General features: G+C 33.7%; 4 protein-coding genes across 5 annotated transcripts in view; 3 read left to right on the plus strand and 1 right to left on the minus strand.

Annotated features, from left to right (window-relative positions):
• The window catches only part of LOC134283872 (cytosolic phospholipase A2-like), a 49,078-nt gene that overhangs the window by 21,916 nt on the left and 1,242 nt on the right, over nt 1-25,920 (minus strand). Inside the window, exons 2-3 of the mRNA XM_062766388.1 lie at nt 12,576-12,679; nt 12,048-12,161 (exon numbers count right to left, since the gene is read on the minus strand). The gene's annotated coding sequence lies outside the window, so the exon portion shown is untranslated. The remainder of the gene's footprint in view (nt 1-12,047; nt 12,162-12,575; nt 12,680-25,920) is intronic.
• LOC134283875 (prostaglandin G/H synthase 2-like) overlaps nt 1-25,920 on the plus strand; it is a 46,288-nt gene that overhangs the window by 15,461 nt on the left and 4,907 nt on the right. Inside the window, exons 1-5 of one of the 2 annotated variants that reach the window (XM_062766394.1) lie at nt 940-1,331; nt 23,278-23,340; nt 23,779-23,898; nt 24,548-24,691; nt 24,934-25,077. In XM_062766394.1, coding sequence (XP_062622378.1) covers nt 23,280-23,340; nt 23,779-23,898; nt 24,548-24,691; nt 24,934-25,077 — 469 coding nt within the window. In that variant the 5' untranslated portion in view covers nt 940-1,331; nt 23,278-23,279. Of the gene's footprint in view, nt 1-939; nt 1,332-23,277; nt 23,341-23,778; nt 23,899-24,547; nt 24,692-24,933; nt 25,078-25,920 lie in introns of those variants that run through there. The other variant, XM_062766393.1, reaches the window with a different exon arrangement.
• On the plus strand, nt 1,344-11,182 carry LOC134283855 (prostaglandin G/H synthase 2-like). The gene is made up of 7 exons (XM_062766370.1): nt 1,344-1,589; nt 7,247-7,309; nt 7,535-7,654; nt 8,345-8,488; nt 8,756-8,899; nt 10,684-10,862; nt 11,108-11,182. Exons 2-7 carry the CDS (start codon nt 7,249-7,251, stop codon nt 11,180-11,182), a joined length of 723 nt encoding a protein of 240 aa, XP_062622354.1. The 5' UTR covers nt 1,344-1,589; nt 7,247-7,248.
• Nucleotides 12,067-13,966, plus strand: LOC134283857 (prostaglandin G/H synthase 1-like). The gene is made up of 3 exons (XM_062766371.1): nt 12,067-12,262; nt 12,380-12,666; nt 13,463-13,966. Exons 1-3 carry the CDS (start codon nt 12,067-12,069, stop codon nt 13,964-13,966), a joined length of 987 nt encoding a protein of 328 aa, XP_062622355.1.

The raw sequence follows: 25,920 nt of genomic DNA on the forward strand, positions 1-25,920 counted from the left end.
CATTTTACAGTCCCCTTATCTGTGCATTCCCTGACCCCCGTCAATAGATGGTTCCTATATTATCAAAATGGGCCAGTAATTAACTCAGTAAAGCTGTGATGTACGCTGGACTACAGATAGGTGTCTCTATATTTTAGCTCATTTGTGGGCCACTATATGATAAAATGTGTTGACTAAGACAAGAACCATTAGGTCAAGGGGGATGGACAGTCCGACCCACTCAAAAGCTTAATTATCGGAAGTCCAGTGTTTGCTTATGCAATAAATACTCCAAATCTAAGATAACTTAAAGAATTGAAAGATTTTCTTGTAGCATTTGGAAGTATATAGGACTTATCCCTTAAGAGCAGTTGAAATTCTTCATTCATACTTCATCAAAATGTATGTACCAATTTCATTTGGCAAACAGTGAGTCTCTGATATCTTAAAGTAACATTTATATTGCATGAAATTTAATTTGTCTACAGGAATGGTATGTGGAAATTTAAAAATAAATTTTTGATTTCTTTTCAATATGCACCCAATTGCTTAAAAAATTAGAAATATGAGCAAAAATTGACTTGAAATACTACATGTAAAAGAACCAGGCTTACTTGTGCCACCACCCTATTTGTTAAGAATTGCAATATTTCATAAAACCAAGAAACAAATAAGTTGATATAAAGCAGCTAAATCAACTGTTTTTCACAATTGTTTTCACCAAAAATAAAGTAATGGAGAAATCCAAGAACATTTACAATAGAGCAAATGGTTTAGGTGTGACTGTTTGATGGGGGATGCTTACTTCTCTATGGCACCTGATCCCACCTCAGATGACTGTAGAGGTCTGTGTTTGCATTGCTCCTGATTTCTATTGTTTCAGTGTTTTTTATCTTCATATTTCATTCAACTACTATTCTATGATAATAATTATTTTTATCTATAAATAAAGCAGCTAGTACAATCAGTACAAAAAATGCAATTGCATGCCATTAATGTTTCCTTATTTTCTGGGGCTTCTCTTGCTGACGTGGTTGGCATTACAACAGAACAGTAAGTTAAATTTTTATCATCATCCTCTGAAAGAATGGTTCATGTTTACTCATGCATCTTTTCCATGCATGCATGCATGCATGAGCAAAATACAATATAAACCATATTCTTCCATAATCACCATTCAGCAAAACCCCAAAAACTCCCAAGAATGTTTTTAGTAAATAACAAAAGACCTATTTAACACAAGGTGAACTCCACTCATAAGCAGATTTTAGCATTCAAAGTCTTTCACTGTGGAGGGTAACACCTGTATAAGATATTGTGCTGACACAAACTGCAGAAGGGCTATATCTCAGGTAAAATGACAATTGGGAGTTCATCTGTGTTCTAGGTGATCCAAGTGTAAGTACTGATTTTAATCGTGACTGGGAGAGGTTCCTAAATGTTGACGATTCTGGAGTAAATCTTGTGTTACTTGAAACATTTTGTGTGGGATGAATCAAAATCTTAGTTCCGTTTATTGGAGAATATAAAGCATTCTCATGACGGGACAATTTTGTTTTATTTTGACTGGAGAGTAATCGGAAGATTTTTAAAGTGCCTTCATTGCATAGGTAAGAATGCACTCAGGTGAATCAGACAATATCTGTAATAAATTGACAGTAAACACAATGGAAAAGTAAAAACTATATACTTATAGGCATTCCGACTTAGATAAGATAAAAATCGTAAAAAATCAGTGCCATGAAAAGGTTACAGGATTTAAAGTTTAATACTGTTTTTCTCCCCCTTTTCTGAGGGTGTGAAAAGGATCTATTTACACATGATTATGGTAACATTTCAGAAATGATATCATGAATTAAATACATTCCAAATGACTGTATGTTAATTCCTCCATAAGTGTTACAAAACTTTCTATAAAAATGACCTGATCTTATCGATAATAGCATTTGCAATTATCATTTTTGATTTGACATCAAAATATAACCTCAAATTATTCCCTATCCCTAATCTCCTTCAAAAACAACATAAAGGAACCCCCTCCCTAACTTAAGTCCATTCACGATGGCATTTTTGGGTCTGAGCACTGTGATCCTACAAAACTTAGTATTGAGCTTGGCACCAAAGTCAGATTAGGCTACAATGAGTTATTGAGGCTGATCGTGAAACAGTGTGTTAAAAAAGTTGCAAAATTTTCTTTGCAGTTCTAGAATCTAGCTATTTTTTTTTTAATTCTTAGTTATCTCCCTTTTGAAAAGAACAAATAAACCAGAAGTCTCTGTCGAGACTGTAGCTCTACTGGTTTATACTTAAAACAAAGGAAGAGAAAAGTAGCAGTTGGGACTTGAGACTTTAAATCAGCAATAAATAGAAAAATGATCCTTGCCACTCATCAAAATAAAAACCAATGCACAGAATTATGTATCTTAGTATAGTCTACTTGTGTGCCAAGTTATACTGAAATCAGACCAAAACTGCAGGAGGAGTAGCATTTTGAAAGAATTTCAAAGAAATTTCTATTTTTAGTAACCAAGGCAACACCGTTCATGGAAATCAAAAACCGATGCACAGAATTATGTATCTTAGTGTAGTCTACTTGTGTGCCAAGTTATATCAAAATCAGACCAAAACTGTAGGAGGAGTAGCATTTTGAAAGAATTTCACAGAAATTTCTATTTTTAGTAACCAAGGCAACACCGTTTATTGAAATCAAAAACCGATGCACAGAATTATGTATCTTAGTGTAGTCTACTTGTGTGCCAAGTTATACTGAAATTGGACCAAATCTGTAGGAGGAGTAGCATTTTGAAAGAATTTCAAAGAAATTTCTATTTTTAGTAACCACGGCAACACCGTTCACCGAAATCAAAAACCGATGCACAGAATTATGTATTTTAGTGTAGTCTACTTGTGTGCCAAGTTATATTGAAATTGGACCAAAACTGTAGGAGGAGTAGCATTTTGAAAGAATTTCAAAGAAATTTCTATTTTTAGTAACCACGGCAACACCGTTCATCGAAATCAAAAACCGATGCACAGAATTATGTATCTTAGTGTAGTCTACTTTTGTGCCAAATTATATTGAAATCAGACCAAAACTGTAGGAGGAGTAGCATTTTGAAAAATTGTTTACAGACAGACAGACAGACGGACGGACGACGGACGCATTACTATCGCATAAGCTCTTCTGGTCTCTGACCAGTAGAGCTAAAAAGAGTGCATTAAAGCAGGTTTAGTTCATTTGTTTTGGAGAAGTGAAAATGTGGAAAGTTTATGGACAATGCATACATACAAATGTACATGTTGTTAATCACTCTTAGATGTCCTTAAAGAAGATATAGCACAAATTTTCTCTCTTATACATGTATTAAGGTACTCCAATCCTCAGCGAGGTAGCATAACTCTAAAATTACTCAACTGCTATTTGATTAAGGAATGTTTTTAACTTTTGTGTGAGTTATTGGTGTGTGAATCACACAGACTTGTCACGCAGGCATATTTCATGAAGCCCGCTATCGCTTCATGAAAAATATGCCTACGTGCAATTTTTGTGTGATTCACACACCAATAATTCAGACTTAACTGAGAAAAAAAATATCCCTTATATTAATTTTACATGCTCGGAAGCAACTAAAATATGCTAAATATTTAAAATTTTTCGCTGCCCTATATCGTTGCATTTTTACTAACGTCGCTGCAGCCTCATTGTGACGTTACGTTAACGCACGTTTCTCCGTGTATATTTCTACGCATGAGTATACACGAAAATGGTTTTCAAATCAATTTCACAGTTGGCTTAGTAGAAAAACACAGCAAATGTAAATATAATAAAATGGACTTCTATGAACATTTCAAAAGAATTTTCAATTTTTACTGGGTATTTTAAACTTTTCCCCCAAAAGAGAAAAAAATAATTGAAACCCATTGCGAATAAAAACTCTTGAATTTTATTTGTGTTCACACTATCTCTATGATATGTACTTTTTAAAAACTGTACAATTTTCAAAACTTACAAATCATGTTACAAGCCATTAATATATATTTCTTTAAATTGATTGCAGCTCTGATTATGTAATGTGCAGAAATTTCAAGATCAACTGTGACTTTTTTATAAACCCGTTTTGTATACCCTAAACAGTTTACAATAAAGAAAATTTACATATCTGCATCATAAACCGAGGACCTAACCTGAATAATTTTGGAATATGGGCAATTCTAAAGCTAAGAGACATTATCGTTCAAAAGTTTCACTCCTTATCAATTTTTTTTTGCCTGCCCCTTTAATATCACTTTATAGAAAACTTGTCATCACTGGAGTTGGTATTTTGCGAATTTAAATTTATTAGCATAATTCATGGGGATGGTTAGACACTACATTGTACATCTCTCACAGATCTTAAGAGATAATTAAACTAAAAAAAATTTTTAAAAAAAATGACAGCAATGGAGATTAACCTTAAGATACACCACCTCAGAAAAAGTGAAAATATAGAACAAATTTTCAACAGGTTTAGCTTGAAATAGGAACTGTCTGCATTGACCTTACAGTTTACAGTTACCACTAATACTGGCAAAGGTTGGGTTATGGGTAGGGCTGGGTATTGGCCAAGAGATTTCATATTGCAATATAATGCAGCATGTAGTATTTGATAAAGAAATGTATTGCAATATGAACTGCAAAGTCTTAAATAAATATCAAATTGGTACATGTATTTCATTTACTTTCATTTTCATGAGGAATGTACATCAATCAACCATCAAGCAAGGATTTTGAAAGCATATGTACCGTAATTAGCATGAAGTAATTATCTTACAGAATGTCCACATATAGTCAAGAATCTGACCCTTTTCATATTGAAAAAATAAACACAACAAATTATTCCAATGGTAATTTAATTCCCTAACAAACAAATTTTCCCAGAAGTGAATTATCCACTAAATGGTCAAAAAATTAAACAAATATGGGAGAGTATAAAAAAAAATACTACTTGGAGAATTTCGCATTTCACAACTATTCCTTTTTTTTTTATCATTTTGTGCAGTGATACTAGTAGTCCCCCATGAATGAGTAGATAACAATGTGTGATTTTAATCAGATTGAAAATTAATATTTGCCTGCTTGTACTATTGGACCATTAATACAACTTATATGGTTAAAAATATCAATTTAATTCATAAACAAGCTTAAACTTTTAATCTCTTAACATAAAGAGGAAAATATAATATCATTAACCTTTGTATAAATGACTTAAACTTCTTGTGAAATCATGCGATGATTCTATTTGTGATTGTAAACCCGGTATATATAAAAAATAAAAATGGCTTTTTCATGACTTTGTAACAAAATAATTAAATCAGATATGCTTCACGCTTCATCGACTTTAAATGAAGAAGATCAGTAAGGACACACATAAATAACAAGTCCTGGGTTTTTAAACTTCATCGTATAGGACACAATTACCCTCAGCCGGACATCAAAGAAATTAACATGTTCTTACTGTTCATATCTACTCCTCTACATTGAAACTTACAAGGAACACCCAACATAATTTGATAAACATATGCTCCACAGTCAGAATATTTTATACAGCATTCATATTTTTGTCCCCGCTTGAAAAGTGGGGGATATTAATCTGGGTCTATCAGTCCGTCTTTCTGTCTGTCTGTAATGCTTTCGTTTCCTCACGATATCTCGAGAACCCTTTAAGCTTCCGCTATAAAATTTTGCAAAGCAACTCCCTATGGACTAAAGAAGAACCCTACTGATTTTGAGGTCAAAAGGCCTAAGGTCAAGGTCATAAATTCGCAAATGCTGTCTGTTATAACACTTTCGTTTCCGCGCGATATCTCGAGAACCCTTTGAGCTTTTGCAATGAAATTTTACATAACAACTCCCTGTGGTCTAAGGAAGACCCCTATTGATTTTGAGATCAAAAGGTCAAAGTTCAAGGCGTAAATTTACACATTCTGTCTTTGTGTAACACGATCATTTCCGAGCGATATTTCAAGAAGATTTTAAGCTTTTGCTATGTAATTTTATACCAAAACTCCATTTGACCTCTCTCACCCCTCTCAAAGTGTCCCGCCCAGTTTGTTTTATTAGTATTTATTGTATTACATGTCACTCTTTTTAGCACAGGGGCACGAGGAGAGTTATAACATATAAAACAGGTTCTCCGCGGACTTTATATTCTTATTACATCTATTTGAACTGTTTAATAAAGGCTAAATTAGACACCATGCATTGTGTAAAATTGTGACAATATCGAACATGAATATACACAGGTATGTGACTTTATCTTCGCAAATAATTTGTATGAAATTAAAGCGGTTCCGTGGTCTAGTGGTATGTCTCTCGCTTCTTGTGTGAGAGGTACCGGGTTCGATTCTCAGATGTTCCTTTTTCTTTTTTTCCCAAAATACTTTTTTTTTAACTAAATGATAGTACTCAGCATGTGAAATGAAAAATTTATGAGGTCTGGCTTGTACAAACTCATAAAATCATCATTACAGTGTGATAGATATTCCCTATAAAAAGAATCTTCTAAACACATAATAAAGAATAAGCAATCAAATCTTTATTTAGTATACATTTAATAATTCTACAAATTCAGTCAGAGGGATCCGATCCCCCCCCCCCCCCCCCTTCCACCGAACTGTGCATGGTTTACTTTTTCCCTAAGCAGGGGACACAAATTCTCTGAATTAACTTGTTTTACATAATATTATAATATAGCAGTTCAGCTTCTGAGAAAAGAGAAAGGAGTTTCAAATGATGTTTGAACCTGCATCTGTTTTTAAAAAATCTGGTTTATTACTTTACAGCACTGGTGCCATCAAAAGCAGGGTTGTCCCTCAGACCCAGGGGGAGGGTGGGGGTAGGAGGATGGGGGCCAAGGAATTTCCCTGCCTATAATGATATCATCCTTTGGTTACTCTGGTATTTTACCTCATACTCTTATTAAGGGGGGAATCCTTCTACAAAATTAACACCTCTGTTATTTTAATTCTTAGGGACAACCTTAGAAAGGGTGTGGATAGCTGTAGAATTTAAAAAAAAATCTTGTGGTTTTAAATCCTTGCATTGACAATTTTTTTTAAATTTACACCTTATTCATATAACATATTCCAGCAGAAATATATTGCTGTCATCTACATCCTATTCACTGTTTCTCCTATATCTTAATCTCTTAATCTTCTGACAGTCTTTTTTCATTTCATTATTAAATGTAGTACATTGACATTATTCACCTGTTTTTGTATTTTTCAGATATGGGGATGGGCACACTATGGAAATTAACATTCCTTTGTTGTATCACAGCTTCTGTTTTAGGTATGCAAACACAAGACATCTATTTTTTGTTTATTAAATAAGCTAAATTTAAAAAAATCTCAGTGGAACACAATGGTTTTATTTAAAAAATGTCCACAGATATGAATTTTGCAACTCTATGTAAAATTAAGATTCAAAAATCCCATGTACTTCAATACAGTTGTATTAAAAAGCAATTTTAGGTAACATTTTAACCTAACAACTTGTATTTTATCATAATTTCAGGAGGACATAATCCATGCTGTTCATATCCATGTGAAAACAATGGAATATGTATGACAAGGGGAGATAACTATTACTGTGACTGTACAAGTTTAGAGTTCTATGGCAAACACTGTGAAATCCGTAAGTATATTTTTCATATCTGCGTCTCCAAAAGAATTTTTCTATGGGGATTGATGAAATTTGATCCCAGGTGGATTATTTTTTAAGGTACCATAAATCATTTATGACATCTTGTTATCTCAAGTCCCTGGTGTTTCCTTGTAATGATAGGGAGTTAGTGAATCTTAATTCAAGCCAGTCTTACGTACTTATAATTTCAATAAGTGATGATGCAAGAGTAAGTGGTTCTGCTCAACATCAATTTTATTTTCTATTTGTTGGTCAAATTCATTTTTTCTTTTGTTTTATGTGTGTGTGTGTTTTTATTTTGCTTTTTTTTTGCACTATACTGGTCAGATACCAAAAGAGCTTATGCAATAGTTAGGTGTCCATTGCCCATCTAACTAACTAATTGTTTGTCTGTCTGTCAAAATGTTTTCTAATAATACTACCCCTCTTACAGTTTTCAACAAAATTTGGCAAAGAAGTAGACTACACTAAGATACATAATTTTGTATATCACCTTTTTGGATTTCAATAAACAATGCTGCCATGGTTACTAGAAATATAAATTTCTATGAAATACATTCAAAATTCTAATGCAAGAATTCTGATATCTGGGTTTTCTGACAAATAACATAAACATATATCGAAAAGAAAACATTCCACGGTCCTATTTTAACATTCATCCAAGTCTTCCATTTATTTCAGCCACATTTATGAAGAAGATTAAACTGTTTCTAAAGCCTGACCCAGAAACAATACACAATCTTTTGACTGGTAACAAATGGTTATGGGATATCGTCAATAGTGTTCAGTTTTTGTCAAATGCAGTCATGAAGAAGGTTTACACAAGTAAGTACAGGCAATAAATTTGTCTATTCCAACACATTTTTTATCTTGTATTTACTAGTCTCCAAACCATAACAAATTGAATTCCTCAAGTAAAGTGATTTGTATACGATGAAAAACTTATGATAAATAGAATGGATCTTGTGTTTAAAAACCTTCAGGTAACTAATTTGCAATATTGATAAAAAGTGTCATTCAGGTTGTAAACTTTCCAAATGTAATGAATTATCTTATAATTTGTCATATTTCACTGTTCTGTTCTGTTTTTAGTGAGATCTGATATGGTTGACAGTCCTCCCACGTATACATCTGAACATGAATACATCACAGTGGACGCCAACTTTAATTATAGTGTCTATACCCGCACCCTGCCTCCCGTACCCAAAGAATGCCCCACTCCCATGGGTGTCTGGGGTAATTACTGTTATTATTCTCCCTACATGGTTAATTTTGGCAGAATACATGGCTCGAAAATTACCCCTTTCCTAATTGCCTAAAGCAAACACGCTTTTAAGCAGATTTTTTTGGATAACCATAACAACAAAATATTCCAGATAGACAAGCATCAGATAATTAAATATAAGTACAATAATATTACATAGATTTTAATTCAGGCCACCTTTAAAAAATGTTTGTTCACCCTCACCAGGTAAATTGATTGGTTAAAACTTAGGTAAATCAAAGATTACGAAGCTCACCTCGACGAATGTTATCAGTGTAAGTAATGCAAATCTCACATCATATTTTCTTAATATTTAGTATTTATCCCAAAAACAATATCCTTGAAAGTGTTTAACCCCTTACATGGCATAAACACATTCTACACATGTAGCGTGAAAAACATGTATAGTGTAACAAAATTCATAACTTTGAAATTAATATCAAGAACGAAATTTTATATGACTATATATTGAATAGGGATAGTTCAAAAACAACGAAATTAAATGCACACGAAATCATTTTTCATGACAAAACAACGAAATTTTATGCCCACGAAAATTTGTGCTTCTACAGTATACACATTCTACACATGTAGCGTGAAAAACATGTATAGTGTAAATAAATATTCATAACTTTGTTAATACTGTAGATATCAAGAACTTCAAGTTCATTTGGATTGATCTGTTCCAAAAACTTTAACCTGGGTCTCTTGTTTGGGAAATATAGGTCAGATCCAGCATCCAAAGCAAGTCTAGTAGTGTCCATCCCTAGATGCATCATCCATGCAAGTTTGGTTCAAGTAGGACTTATAGATACTTGGGAATGAAAATATAGGTCAGATCCAGCATCCAAAGCAAGTCTGGTAGTGTCCATACCTAGATGCATCATCCATGCAAGTTTGGTCAGGGTAGGGCTTATATTTCCTTAGGAATGGACCTGCTCCAAAAACTTTAACCTGGTCACTCATCTGGAAAATATAGGTCAGATCCAGCATCCGAAGCAAGTCTGGTAGTGTTCATCCCTTAATGCATCATTCATGCAAGTTTGGTCTGGGTAGGGCTAATAGTTACTTGGGAATGGACCTTCTCCAAAAACTTTAACCTGGTCACTCATCTGGAAAATGTAGGTCAGATCCAGCATCCAAAGCAAGTCTGGTAGTGTCCATCCCTAGATGCATCATTCATGCAAGTTTGGTCAGGGTAGGGCTTATATTTCCTTAGGAATGGACCTGTTTCAAAAACTTTAACCTGGTCACTCATCTGGAAAATGTAGGTCAGATCCAGCATCCGAAGCAAGTCTGGTAGTGTCCATCCCGAGATGCATCGGGTAGGGCTAATAGTTACTTGGGAATGGACCTGCTCCTAAAACTTTAACCGGGACGCTAACGCCGACGCCGGGGGTATAGCATAAGCTCATCTTAATTTCGTCAAAACTTTTTTTAACCCCCAGGAAGCAAGTATTTTTCATGTACGTTGGATAATTTATTTTAAAGATTACACGTTGAATTTGAAATTTCTACAAAAAAAAAATTCCTCACCTAGCTACCAGTTCATTTTTTCTGTCCTTAGTTGGGAGAGGGCAAACAAACATTGCATTATAGCTAAACTTGGCCTCATTATATTTGTTGTTTTTCATCAATCCTTATAATATGAATTCTTGACCATCAAGTGAAAAAAACCTTGATAATGTTAATATCAAATTTATCAAATAATCTATAAATTACCAGCTGGTTCATGTATCATTATATTCATTTTAAGGTAAGAAGGAACTACCACCTGCTGAAGAAATAGTAAAGACATTTTTTGTGAGAAAAGAATTCATTCCGGAGCCCATGGGGACCAGTGCACTGTTCCCTTACTTTGCTCAGCACTTCACACACATGTTCTTCAAAACAGACCTAAAGAAGGGGCCTCAATTTCAGTGGGGAGGACATGGGGTGAGCTTTCAAAAATAACCATCTTCAAATCTTAATATCACATGTACAAAATGAAAGATACAAGTACAATGGAACCATATGGACAAGCTTCATCAAAGTGCCTTTAGAATAAAAATTTAGGACATGGAAGTATAGTTTGTAATGATTAAATCTGTTAAATACTTTGACTTAATGTTCTTTTCATTAAAGAAATTGCAGGTTTTGTTATTGGTACACAAACTCATTGTTGACTGACATAATTTCAGGTAGATGTTTCACATGTCTATGGCAAGGATAGAGATTCAGAAAACAACCTAAGATCATTTAAAGATTGCCCATGAAAGGGTGTGTCATGAACAGGTCATTTGGGGAAGTTCAAGGTCACTGGAAGAAAAATTTCATAACCATACTTATGGATAAATCAGTTCCATTTCACACAAAGATTGCCCATGACCCAAGGGTGTGTCATGACCTTGACCCAAGGTCATTTGGGGAAGTTCAAGGTCACTGGGAGAAAACAAAATTGTGTTTTGACACATACATGGATAAGCTTGGTAGGTTCATTTCACACAAAGATTGCCCATGAACAGTGTTTTATTTTTTAATAAATGGTCAAACTATAGCCAAGGTCACTGGAAGAAAAATTTCATAATTGTTACCCCAAATATATCTTTGTGGAAAAGGAATTTCATATAAAGAATGACCCAAGGGTGTGTCATGACCTAGCACCAAGGTCATGTTGGGGAACTTATTGCCAAGGTAGAAAAATTTAATAATTCGTGTCCGGTCCATATCTTTCTTAAGGATAAACTTGGTAGGTTTTCATTTCATACAAAGATTACCCATGACCCAAGGGTGTGTCATGACCTTGACCCAAGGTCATGTGGGGAAGTTCAAGGTCACTGGAAGAAAAATTTAATAATTCGTGTCCGGTCCATATCTTTCTTATTGATAAACTTGGTAGGTTCTTATTTCACTCAAAGATTGCCCATGACCCAAGGGTGTGTCATGACCTTGACCCAAGGTCATTTGGGGAAGTTCAAGGCACTGGAAGAAAAATTTTATAATTCGTGTTTGATACATATCTTTATTATACAAAAACTTACTTCTGAAAAACCCAGCGGGGGGTATTTTGTCCCGATTGGACAGTTCTAGTTATATTTTTTCTTTAAAGGTTATAAATGGTGAAGAGTGGCCTCCCCTCACCTCTGATGCTAAGGTCCCTATGGGGTATCCTAAACACATAGACATAAATAAGCAGTATGCTCTAGGACATTCCTTCTTTGGTCTCTTGCCTGGACTGTTCATGTACGGTACAATCTGGTTAAGAGAACACAACAGAGTTTGTGATATCTTGAAGGCAGAGCACCCAGAATGGGACGATGAGAGATTATTTCAGACATCAAAACTAGTTATTTTAGGTAAGCCCTCAGTTCAAAGAAAATTAACCTTTTAATTATATGATATTTCAAAATTTACCACTTATGAAGTCTAATGAAAGGGAGATAATTCTAAACCTTTTGCTTTTCTTTTGGCAGGTGAAACTATCCAAATAGTAATAGTAGATTATGTGCAGCACCTAAGCAACTATCATTACCAATTACTTTTCAATCCTGAATTGCTATTTGGTGAACCGTTCCAATATCAAAATAGAATTGCCGTAGAATTTAACCATTTATATCACTGGCATCCTCTAATGCCTGATGAATTCAACATTAATGGAACTAAATATACCCTGAAAGAATTCATGTTCCATCCCGAGATTGTGGTCAAACATGGAATGAGGGAATTTGTGGATTCACTGTCCAAACAGAGAGCTGGCATGGTAGGTACCATTTCTGTAATATAAAGTAGATATGTGTATTGTAATTGCATAGTACAGGGAAATTATTTATGAAACAATATATTTTAGCTGAACAAAATTATAGTGATTTTAATGTAAAAAGATCTTTGTTGCTTGATGGGCTTTTAAAATTACATTCAAAGAGAAATTTCCATTTTATAGGGGAATTAACTCCTAAAAATATGTAAAACATTCATAAATCAGACTCAATATTTTCAGTAAAGTAAACATTCTACTGTTCCTATATAAAAGGTTTTATTATACTTCTGTTGAAATGTTTCCTATATAAAGTCCAGAAGGTAAAGTAACTATCCTTTATACCCCACGCATAGCAAAGCTATACCCCAGGGTATAGTTTTTGCTATCCACCCTCGGAAAATTTTCATGCAATTGTTGCCGCCAATTTTGATTTCCAGCGATAAATCTTTAAACTGATGATGTCATAATGACTTCAGTAGCATTGTGACGTCATCAGGTTTCAGATTATTCTTGCAGAATTATCTTACTCCAAAAAAATTCAAACCTCAGAAATTATATTATACATCAGTATAATAAAACGCTTATCCACTGGTTTTGAGTGGGATAGCTCTTTTATCAAACCCGCGACAAGGAACTATTCCTCGAGGGCTTAAGAAATATGTAAAACATTCATAAATCAGACTCAATATTTTCAGTAAAGTACACATTCTACTGTTCCTATATAAAAGGTTTTATTCATTAAATTGATTGGAATGCTGACTGCTATCATAGTTGTTGAACTGTGTTTTTATATTTTTAGTTTGGCCCTCACAATCACGGCTCTTTGACCATCCCCGTAGTAACGGAACTCATCAAACATGGCCGAACTCTGAGACTCCAGTCCTTTAACCAGTACAGGAAGAGATTCAACCTTAAACCGATTAAATCCTTTGAGGAACTGACAGGAGAAAAAAAAATGGCCAAACAGCTCGAAAATTTTTACGGTGATATCAATGCAGTGGAATTCTATGTAGGACTTATAATGGAGAAGAGACGTCATAAGGCCTTATTTGGGCCTTCCATAGTGGAGATGGGAGGACCCTACTCCGTAAAAGGATTAATGGCCAATCCAATTTGTTCTCCTAAATACTGGAAACCCTCCACATTTGGAGGGGATGTAGGATTTAATTTAGTTAAAACTGCATCTCTTAAAAAATTATTTTGTGAGAATATGAAAGGAGAATGTCCTGAGGTTACATTTAGAGTCCCGGATTATAGGGAGGGTGACGTGCTAGACTTAATCAAACAAAAAATGGAATTATAACAATAGAATGTGCTTAAATATTAATTTTTTTGTTCCATCAATGTCATGAATGCATTTCTGAACAGTTGCATTGAGTGAACATAATGTGCATGTGTTTAATTGAGATTTATAGGTATGCAGATTGATATGTACATTTTTGCTTAGAGATCTCATAATTATAGTTCGATCTTTTTTAACATTTCAAAAACTTAAACATTTCAAAACTTTTAGATTGGATTAGTAGAACTCATTACATTACGTCAATCTTTGTTTATAGAAATAAAATTATGAAAATATGCAAGGGGGATAACTAGAGTGCACACACACATTGTAATCTATATAATTACTATATTGTTAATTCCTATTTTTAAAAGCATGCATGTGCATAAGAATTACTAGCATTTAAAATTAGTTTTTTTTTTAATTAACAATTCTTATAATTCCTATAGTCTAAATTTAATCAGGGTAATTTTTTAGTCAAGCTCATATCTACACACTTTGTTTACAGTATTAGAGATCTAACGAGATCCAAAATCTATTAGTAAATAGTTAAATTGAAATTGTTTTCTCTCATCAATTCTACGGCAGCCATTGGAAGTCTGTACAAATTAATTTGTAGGAGCTAGCATACTGATAATTGTAAATTATTATGAAGCAATTTATATAAGATTTAAGCCCAAAAAATATGCCCATTTTAAGTCATTTTGATTACTGAGTATATTATTTTTAGTTTGTTAGTTTCTAAATATTAAATATTTCTTCAGTTTTTTGTTAAATGAATTGTCACATCAAAAAGATTTATTTCAAAGTGGTAAACAAGTCAGTAAAACATGCTTATAGCAAATATGCCTTTAAAATACATACATATTGTATTCTTACAGGATATGGAAATAATAGATTAGGTTAATAAATGATGAAAAATCATCCGTCCATGGCACTTCATTATACAATGTATTATCATTTCACTTTGGTACCAAAAAGTTGTTCAGTCATATTGGATTATTCATGCCTAAAAAATGCCTGTTTAAGGTTGTTTTGATTTAATATATATAGCTGAATTTATGTTTCATTAATTTGAATAGTTCAAGCTTAGAAGAAAAAATAGGTCCAATATTAACCTTGAATCTATACTTAAAATTTCTCTGTAAAACTGCATCTCTGACAATCACAATATTTCATCAAAAATGTTCATTTTCATATTCATTTATAGATATATATTGTTCTTGTTATGTCAATGTACATGTGTATATGCATCCATTTACCAGTACAAATGTTGAATTAGTCTAATTGATTGCCACCTATAATGATAATACCATTCTTTCCTTTACTTAGCTGCAAAACTGTAGCATTATGGTTTTATATTAGTCTTTGACCATAACAAAGACTAATATAAAAACCATAACACTACAGTTCTGCAGCTATTCTTTAAGGCAAAAACTTAATCCACCAACTCCTGTTTAAAATATTTCAACTGAAGTACATGTACAATGTATAGTTGTGAAGGGGGCAGTCTTACCCCAATATTACCCCCCAAAATTTTCTCACAAGTGGCTGTACTACATATATAACTGTCTGTTGAGTTTATGTGTTGTGGATATAGATTTTTACAATGTTCCTATAAAAGAGGAAACTTTAAAATTCAGCTGTACATATAATTAGTACATATCATATATATGGCTGTTTCTGGTGTAATATAATTATGTACATCAGTACTTTATTTCTATATCTACATAATATAAAGAGATTAAAGTATAATTGATTACTTAATGTAAGAGTTTACATTGAAATAAAACAATGCTAGAACTACATGTATTATTGAGTCTCTGTTCCAATATATTGGTGATGTTATACAAACACCATATCGAGATCCAGATCAAAGTTATTTAAAATCACTGTATACTCTTACATTCACTAATGACATATAAATTCTTTCTGAAAGCATATTATTTATCTCTCTTTTCCATACAAATCAAACACTTTATCTTTTTGTTGATTTTAGATGTGTAGACTGTAGATTTAACTGTCGTATATAGGAACTGTCGTATGTAAGAAATTGGGTATATTTATTCTTTACGTGTATCATAATACTCAAAATGAGTTCTTTAGTAAAATATGAACAAGCAGCCCAAGGGCCACATCGCTCACCTGAGCACATCTACTAGGAAAAAGCACATATCAGATCAAAACTGTGAGTTTACTGGGGGGGGGGCTTGAATTTTAACCCTCCTGGGTGTCATGATTTTAACAATGTAGAATCTACACTACCTGAGGATGATTCCATATAAATAGAAAAATATCACTAATCATGGCTTTGAAGTACTTGAAAAGAAGATTTTAAAAGGTTTCCCTGTATATCCTTATGTACAACTTTGGTCAGCCATTTTGGGCCCAAAACTAGCCCCAGAGGTCATGATTTGAACAAGCTTGAATCTTCACTAACTGAGGATGATTCCACATAAGTTTCTTCTCTCCTGGCCCAAAGGTTCTTGAGAAGAAGATTTTTAAAGTTTTTCCTATATATTCCTATGTAATTTTTAAAGTTTTTCCTATATATTCCTATGTAAAACTTTGGTCAGCCATTTTGGCCCCATCCTAGCCCCGGGGGTCAAAATTTAAACAAACTTGAATCTACAATATAGGATGATTCCACATGAGTTTCATCTTTTCTGGCATAGTGGTTCTTGAGAAGAAGATTTTTAAAGAATTTTTCCTATATATTCCTATGTAATACTTTGGTCATATATATGGCCCCACCCTAGCCCCAGGGGTCATGATGAACAAACTTGAATCTACACTACCTGAGGATAATTTCATTTAAGTTTCATATTTCCTTTCTCAATGATTCTTTAGAAGATTTTTAAAAGATTTTTCCTATATATTCCTATGTAAATTTTGGTTGGCCATTTTGGCCCCACCCTAGCCCCGGGGGTCATGATTTGAACAAACTTGAATCCACACTACCTGAGGATGATTCCACATGAGTTTTATCTTTCCTAGCCCAGTGGTTCTTAAGAAGAAGATTTTCAAAGATTTTTCCCATATATTCCTATGTAAAACTTTGGTCGGCCATTTTATTTATCTCTCTGATTTGAACAAACTTCAAACACTACCTAATAAAAGATTCCACATGAGTTTTATCTTTCCTGGCCCAGTGGTTATTGAGAAGAAGATTTTTTAAAAATGTTATTAATTTTTCACTAATTCATAATAATCTCCCCTTGGAAGAGGGCGTGGCCCTTCATTTGAACAATCTTGAATCCCCTTCACCCAAGGATGCTTTGTTGCAAGTTTAGTTGAAATTGGCCCAGTGGTTGTAGAAGAAGATGAAAATGTGAAAAGTTTACGACAACGACGCCAACAACGACAACGACAGACGACGGACAAATTTTGATCAGAAAAGCTCACTTGAGCCTTCGGCTCAGGTGAGCTAAAAACACTATTCATTTGAATGTTATTTATTCTGGTTAAATAAGAAATATATAAATGTTTATATATACATGTGATATTTATACAGTTAGAATTACAAGTCAAAGCAGTAGTACAATAAGTCAGTCAAAGTACTAATAAGGCCATATTACGATAAATTCAATGTCTACACAAGATGCGAACTAAACGACACTGAAACTTTTTCATCCCAGACACTGTGCCTTCTATTGTTGTGCTAAGATGAACTCTGTCGTAGTGAGATGGGTATCAGATGTCACTAAAAGTCACGAAGTATTGACCGTAGATTTTCCTGAGATATCTGTTAAGGTGTCTTCTTTTCTTGTCAAATACGCTTTTCGTTAATCCAGATGATAGAAAGTTTCCTGTTGTCATAATTTCACACACATATACATGTTCAGCTACACTCTTTGCATCATAATGGTAAACATAAAATTAAACATATTTCTCTGATTTAAGCCACTTTCTTTGCTGAATTTTATCTTAAATCTTTCTGCACTGAACCCACTGATATGTATATGTTATTATAACAGTAACTTGATCCGAAGGGTCGTATCACGTCGAGTTGACAGGCGCGGATCATCAGATCAAACAAAACGCGAAGCGTCTCGTTTGATCTGATGATCTGCGCCTGTCAACAAGACGTGATACGGCTCTTCGGATCAAGATACTGTTATAATGATAATTTAATTTATTCCCCTTAGCCGCCATCTTGTAGGGCAAAGTAGCGAATTTACCTCTTTGAGCAACCAATTTTAAATATGCATGCAAGAAATATATCTTAGAAAATATTTACAATTTTAAAATCATGAATTAACAGAAGCCTTGACAAGCGTATATTCATAGAAAAATAGTGTTATCTTTACCTCATTAACCAGCATAACAAATCGAACTTGGTTGAATAATGAAGGGATCTGGATATGTTGCCCTACAATATGGCGGCTAAGGAGAATAACTCTTAGACAAAATATGTCATAGGAAAAGGGTCTATACAATCATTATAGCCCCACCCTAACACCCTGACCCATGGGCCCTAAAATTCACAAATTGGCAAGAGATAGCCTAACTATATAAACTAACCATATACATAACTATGTATATGGTTAGTTTATTTAATGCCCAGGAGCAGAAAAGAAGATTTTCAAAAATATTTATGCAATTTCACTATATAATCTATAGAGCCCCGCCTTAACACCAGAACCCCTGATGCTGGGGCCATGAAATTCACAGCCTTATTCAACATAACTATATACTTATTTAGTTTATTCAATGCCCAGGAGCAGAGAAGAAGATTTTCAAAGAATTTATGCATTTTAACTATATAATCTATTTAGCCCCGGCCTAGCACTAGAACCCCTGACCCCAGGGCCATGAATTTCAAAAAATTTAGTAGAGGACTCAATGCTGATTACAATCATGCAAACAGTTTGACTGCTTAATGTCCAGAAGTAAAGAAGAAGATTTTTAAAGATTGCAGTAATTTTAGTGGTTTTGGCCCCACCCCTCAGGCCCCAGGGGGGGGGGGGGGCAGGGACCATGAAATTCACAATTTTTGTTCCCCTTTACCCATAGATGCTTTGTGCTAAAATTGGTTGAAATTGGTTCAGTGGTTTCAGAGAAGAAGCTGAAAATGTTCAAATGTTAACACACGACGCACGACACACGATGACGGACGAAAACGGATAGCAATAAGTCACCTGAGTTTACTCAGGTGACTTAAAAATTGAAATCTTAAAAATTGGATGCAGATGAGAAATTTTCACAAATTATAAGTGCATCAGCATACAAAGAAATTTCTCAAATGATTTCTTATAAATTATAAGTGCAAATTAAAGAAACATACAGAACAAGAGGCCCATGGGCCACATCGCTCACGTGGCTAGGAAAAGTAGAAATTGATTTATTATTGAAAAGTTTAAATCCAAAAGTAGTCCCATGACCAATCATGGCTTTGCTATTCTCAAGAAGATGATTTTTAAAGAATTTTCCTATATGTGTCTATGTAAAACTTTGATTGGCCAAAATGTGACCCCATCCTACCCCCAGGGGTCATGATTTGAACAAACTTGAATACACTACCTGAGAATGCTTCTGTATAAATATGATCAATTATGGCTTTGCTATTCTTGAGAAGAAGATTTTAAAATAATTTTGCTATACATTTCAATGTAAAACTTTGGTTAGCCATTGTGGCCCCGCCCTACCCCCGGGGGTCATGATTTGAACAAATTTGAATCTACACAACCTGAGGATGCTTCCATATAAATATGATCAATTATGGCTTTGTTATTCTTGAGATTAAAGAAGATTTTTAAAGAATTTTGCTATATATTTTTATGTAAAACTTTGCTTGGCCATTGTGGCCCCGCCCTACCCCCGGGGGGTCATGATTTGAAAAACTTGAATCTACACTTCCTGAGGATGCTTCGTTGCTTCCATATAAATATGAACATTTATTGGCTCTGCTACTCTTGAGAAGAAGATTTTTAAAGAATTTTCCTATATATTTCGATGTAAAACTTTGGTCGGCCATTGTGGCCCCCCTACCCCCGGGGGTCAAGATTTGGACAAATTTAAATCTACACTACCTGAGGATGCTTCCATATTAATATGATCAATTATGGCTTTGTTATTCTTGAGAAGAAGATTTTTAAAGAATTTTCCTATATATTTTGATGTAAAACTTTGTTTGGCCATTGTGGACCCGCCCTACCCCCAGGGGTCATGATTTGAAAAACTTGAATCTACCCTTCCTGAGGATGCTTCGTTGCTTCCATATAAATATGACAAATTATTGGCTCTGCTATTCTTGAGAAGAAGATTTTTAAAGAATTTTCCTATATATTTCGATATAAAACTTTGGTCAGCCATTGTGGCCCCACCCTACCCCCGGGGGTCATGATTTGATCAAACTTGAATCTACACTACCTGAGGATGTTTCCCCATAAGTTTCATCTTTCCTGGCACAGTGGTTCTTGAGAAGAAGATTTTTAAAACATACTACCAAATTTTCATTAATTCCCAATTATCTCCCCTTGAATGAGGGTGTGGCCCTTCATTTGAACAAACTTGAATCCCCTCCACCTAAGGATACTTTGTGGCAAGTTTGGTTGAAATTGGCCCAGCGGTTCTTGAGAAGAAGTCGAAAATGTGAAAAGTTTAAGACAACGATGACAACGACAACAACAACAACGACAACGACAGACAACAGAAAATTTTTAACAGAAAAGCTCAACTGAGCCATGCGTTATAGTCTAAATGACGGAAGTGTACACAAACAAGACCATTCCGGGATTGTTTAATTCAATCAACTTTTTAAAGGACTTTTGACTTGTGGGCACATTAAAAATATATAAATATATATAAACCAATACACAAACAATTCGAAAGTACCGATACCAATCAGAAATCAAGAGGATTTTGTTCAAAGAATTTATGTATATATTAGGGATGTCAACGAATATTCGAGTACTCGACTATCGTTCGATCATTCCGACTATCGACTAAAATTTTTTTAGTCGGTTATTCGTTAAAAATATGTTTCATCAAAGTTATATTGAATTCAAGGCAATAAACTTATATTTGCCCATTTCATTTATTTACAGGTCAATATTTTCATATGTATAAATTAAGGGTATTGTATAACTGTTCAACGGAAATTATTTGTTCGTCAGTGTATTTTCGGCAAACAGATTTTCAAAATATAATTATGTAAATTAATTGGGGTCAGTTATGAGAGTAATTAAACCGTGTTTTCTTTTTCTGATATTAACATCATGCAATCATTGATTGTTTGCACAAAATTTAATAATTAAAATTTATCCCAAGCTTTCTCTCTCTCTCTCTCTCATTGTTTTTATAGGAGACACGCTTTAATTGTTTACCTGTCAAAGATCATTGACGGACACGTAGAAATCGGCTTCAATTATGGGGTACAATTACTACCGTTATGTAAAAAAAGGACAAATACGAGCTTTTGATATCCCGCATTTAGATAAATATATTAATTTTGAAATTTAATACATTGGATACATATTGATTTACAGTTTTTAATGTGCTATATACATGTTTACAATTCAGAAATTTGTTGTATAATGGTGATAGCGTAGGCTAAATATTGTAAACTAGCTAGTCTGTAAAAGACAAACATTGAAGATGATATGGAAAAATAATTAAAATTAAACGAATATTCAACTATCGTTGGACTAAAGCATCCGATTATTCGACTAAGCTGTCCGAGTAAAATTGACATCCCTAGTATATATATATTAACACTATGTATTCAATAGATCCCCACCCTAACACCGGCTGTGAAATTCACAATTTTTGAAGAGGCACTCTTCGACATCATAACTATGTACTTAAATTAGTTCGTTTGTATAATACCCAGGAGCAGAGGAGAAGCTTTTCAAAGTATTAATGCACTTTTACTATATGATCTTTATAGCCCCGCCCTAACACCAGAACCCCTGATCCTGGAGCTGTGAAATTCACAATTTTGAAAGAGGCACTCTTGGTCATCATAACTCTGTACTTGGTTTGTTTGTTTTACACCCAGGAGCAGACGAGAAGATTTTCAAAGAAATAATAGACTTTTACTATATGATCTAAATAGCCCCTCCCTAGCACCAGAACCACTGAGCCTGGGGCCATGAATTTCAAAGCTGATTACAATCATGCCAACAGTTTGACTGCTTGATGTCCAGGAGTGAAGAAGAAGATTTTTAAAGATTGCATTCATTTTAGTAGTTTTGGCCCCACCCCTCAGGCCCCTGGGGGGCAGGGAGCATGAAATTCATAATTTTTGTTCCCCTTCACCCATAGATGCTGTATACCAAATTTGGATGTAATTGGTTCAGTGGTTTCAGAGAAGAAGATAAAAATGTTCAAAAGTTTACGAACGACGTACGATGACGAACAAAAACGGATAGCAATAGGTCACCTGAGTTTACTCCGGAGACCTAAAAATGACTAACTTCTTGTGAAATCATGCGATGATTCTATTTGTGAGGGTAAATAAAAATGGCTTTTTCATGACTTTGTAACAAAATAATTAAATTAGATATGCTTCAAGCTCAATTGACTTTAAATGAAGAAGATCAGGAAGGACGCACATAAGTAACAAGTCCTGATTCATGAACTTCATCGTATAGGACATAATTATATAAGCTCAGCAGGACACCAAAGAAATTAAAATTATCACACTATTCATATATCCTCTACATTGAAACTTTAATTATAAGGATACCCTACATGACTTGATTAAGGTATGCTCCACTGTTAGAATACTTTGTAGAACATTCAGGATTTTTTTTTTATGATATCATAATATTATAGCAGTCCCCCCTTTTGAGAGAGGAGACCAGCCATCTGTATCAAATGATGTCTGAACCTGCATGTTTTTCTTTTAAATCTCAGACAGGTATATTGCTTTACAGAACTGCCATCGAAAGCAGGGTTGTCCCTCAGACCCAGGGGTGGGTGGGGGGTAGGGGGATGGGGGCCAAAGAATTTCCCTGCCTATGATGATATCATCCTTTGGTTACTCTGGTATTTTACCTCATACTCTTATTAAGAGGGAATCCCTCTACAAAATTATCACCTCTGTTATTTCGATTCTTAGGGACAACCTTAGAAAGGATGTAGGATAGCTATAAAATTAAAAAAAAAAATCTTGTGGTTTTAAATCCTTGCATTGACAATTTTTTTTTCTTAATTTACGCCTTTTTCATATAATATATTCCAGTAGAAATATATTGCTTCACCTACATCCTATTCACTATTTCTCACTATATTTCAATCTCTTAATCTTAATTCTCACAGTCTTTTTTCATTTCATTATTAAATGTAGTACATTGACATTATTCACCTGTTTTTGTATTTTTCAGATATGGGGATGGACAAACTATGGAGAGTAACATTCCTTTGTTGTATCACAGCTTCTGTTTTAGGTATGCATACATGATATTTATTTTTGTTTATCAAATAAGCTAAATTTGAAAATTCTCAATGAAACAAAATGGTTTTAAAATATCCACAGGATAAATCTTGCAACTCTATGAAAAAATTAAGAATCAAAAACTGGCCCATGTACTTCAATACTGAATAAGCAGAAATTTTAGCAAAGATTAAATTTTGGCATTATTAGCAAGGGTGTTGAGATCGCTAAAATTGAATATTGCTAAAAATTAATGCGCTTTTTATTTGTAATAGCTTCTTTAGTGAGCATTTTAAAATCGCTAAAATTTCATCTCGCTAAAAATAGAAAACCTTTTTTTTTTTAGGACAAAGTGCTAAATCCATCTCCCTAAAATTTCCACTTATACAGTATTACAAAGCAATTTTAGGTAACATTTTTACCTAAGATTTTGTATTTTATATAATTTCAGGAGGACATAATCCATGCTGTTCATATCCATGTGAAAACAATGGAATATGTATGACAAGGGGAGATAACTATTACTGTGACTGTACAAATTTAGAGTTCTATGGCAAACACTGTGAAATCCGTAAGTATTTTTTTCATATCTGCATCTCCAAAAAAATTTTTTTTATCGGGATTGATGAAATTTGATCCCAGGTGGATTATTTTTTAAGGTACCATAAATCATTTATGACATCTTGTTATCTCAAGTCCCTGGTGTTTCCTTGTAATGATAGGGAGTTAGTGAATCTTAATTCAAGCCATTCTTACGTACTTATAATTCAAATCAGTGATGTTGCAAGTGTAAATGGTTCTGCTCAACATCAATTTTATATTCTATTTATTTGTTGTATTTATTCTTTTTTTATTTTATTTGTGTGTGTTTTTATTTTGCTTTGTGTTTTTTTTTTTTTTTTGCTCTATACTAGTCAGAGACCATAAGAGCTTATGTGTTAGTTATAAGGTTCCATTGTGCATCTAGCTAGCTGATTGTCTTTCTGTCTGTAAAAAATTTCAAAATGCTACCCCTCCCCCTGTTTCCAATAAAATTTGGCAAATTGGCAAAGAAGTAGACTACACAAGATACATGATTTTTTTGTTTTAAATTATCAGTTTGTTTTGATAACAGGGTTTTCTGACAAATGATATAGACATAATATGGAAAAGCAAACATTCCATGGTCCTATATAATCTCTGATCTTGAAACAAACTTTCAAATCTTCCATTGATTTCAGCCACATTTATGAAGAAGATCAAACTGTTTCTAAAGCCTGACCCAGAAACAATACACAGTCTCCTGTCTGGAAACAAATGGTTATGGAATATCGTCAATAATGTTCAATTTTTGTCAAATGCAGTCATGAAGAAGGTTTACACATGTAAGTACCGGGAATAAATTTTTCTATTCCAACGCAATTTTTATCTTGTATTTACTAGTGTCGACACTGTAACAAATTGAATTCTTCAAGAAAAGTGATTTATATATGATTAAAACTTTTTATAAATAGAACAAATATCTTGTTTAAAATCCTCCAGGTAACCAATAGGCAATATTGATAAGAAGTGTCATTGTAAAATGAATGCAAGCATGTCATATTTAGCTGTTTTTTTCTGTTTTTAGTGAGATCTGATATGGTTGACAGTCCTCCCACGTATACATCTGAACATGAATACATCACAGTGGACGCCAACTTTAATTATAGTGTCTATACTCGCACCCTGCCTCCGGTACCCAAAGAATGCCCCACTCCCATGGGCGTCTGGGGTAATTACTGTTATTATTCTCCCTACATGGTAAATATTGACAAATTACATGGTTTGAAAATTACCCCTTTCCAAACTGCTTAAGGGGGCCGACTATAGTTTCCATTGCGCAATATCTCGCGCATCATAGTAAAATGAAGCGTATTTACTGTTTACTGCAACTTTTTTTCGCTTAATTATTAAAATTAAACAAAATTAAGAAATTATAGGTATAAAAATGTAATTGCATTTGATATAACTGATTTTTTAACCGATTTTGCAATTGATAGGTAGGTTGACGTCGTTGCAGTGTGTTTTTGACGTTATGATAATCTGTAGCTCGTAAAGAAAGGGGTAATAAAAATATTATAAAAGAAAAAGTAATACACATACGCTCTTGAAATTTAAAACATAGTATATTTCCCCCAAACTCTGAATGTACATTAAAGTTAATGTGAATTATTTATGGTAGAAAAATGAAGAGTTTCGCCATTGTAGTTTTCACACAATAAAACTATAGTCTGCCCCCTTAAAGCAAACACACGTGTATAAATTTAAGCAGAATCTTTTGTAAATGATAATAAACTTTCAAGATAAACAAGCATCATACATATTATTAAACTTTAGTACAATATTACAGATCTTAATTCAGGCCTCCCCTCAATGATTGGCTAAAAATGTCCTGATTCAACACTTTTTTTACCTCGATCCTTTGAGCAATTTTTTTTTGTATGATGGATAATTGATTTTAAAGATTAAACGTTGAAATTGAAATTTTTGAAGAAAGAAATCTCTCACCTACCTATCAATTCATTATTTTCATTTTTCTTTTATCCTGAGTCTCGAGAGGGCAAACAAACATTAT

Source organism: Saccostrea cucullata, unplaced genomic scaffold, assembly GCF_032062105.1.
Source record: "Saccostrea cucullata isolate Sc308-1 unplaced genomic scaffold, CSIRO_AGI_Scuc_v1 ctg852, whole genome shotgun sequence".
NCBI classification, from domain to species: domain Eukaryota; kingdom Metazoa; phylum Mollusca; class Bivalvia; order Ostreida; family Ostreidae; genus Saccostrea; species Saccostrea cuccullata.

Excerpts from the sequence above, each read along its gene's own strand:
- LOC134283857 (XM_062766371.1), top strand. The coding sequence starts at position 12,067 with ATGGGGTATCCTAAACACATAGACATAAATAAGCAGTATGCTCTAGGA. Across the intron at positions 12,263-12,379 it reads ATCAAAACTAGTTATTTTAG|GTGAAACTATCCAAATAGTA; the intron begins GTAAGCCCTCAG and ends TTCTTTTGGCAG. Across the intron at positions 12,667-13,462 it reads CCAAACAGAGAGCTGGCATG|TTTGGCCCTCACAATCACGG; the intron begins GTAGGTACCATT and ends TTATATTTTTAG.
- LOC134283855 (XM_062766370.1), top strand. The coding sequence starts at position 7,249 with ATGGGGATGGGCACACTATGGAAATTAACATTCCTTTGTTGTATCACA. Across the intron at positions 7,310-7,534 it reads TATCACAGCTTCTGTTTTAG|GAGGACATAATCCATGCTGT; the intron begins GTATGCAAACAC and ends TCATAATTTCAG. Across the intron at positions 8,900-10,683 it reads CACTCCCATGGGTGTCTGGG|GTAAGAAGGAACTACCACCT; the intron begins GTAATTACTGTT and ends ATTCATTTTAAG.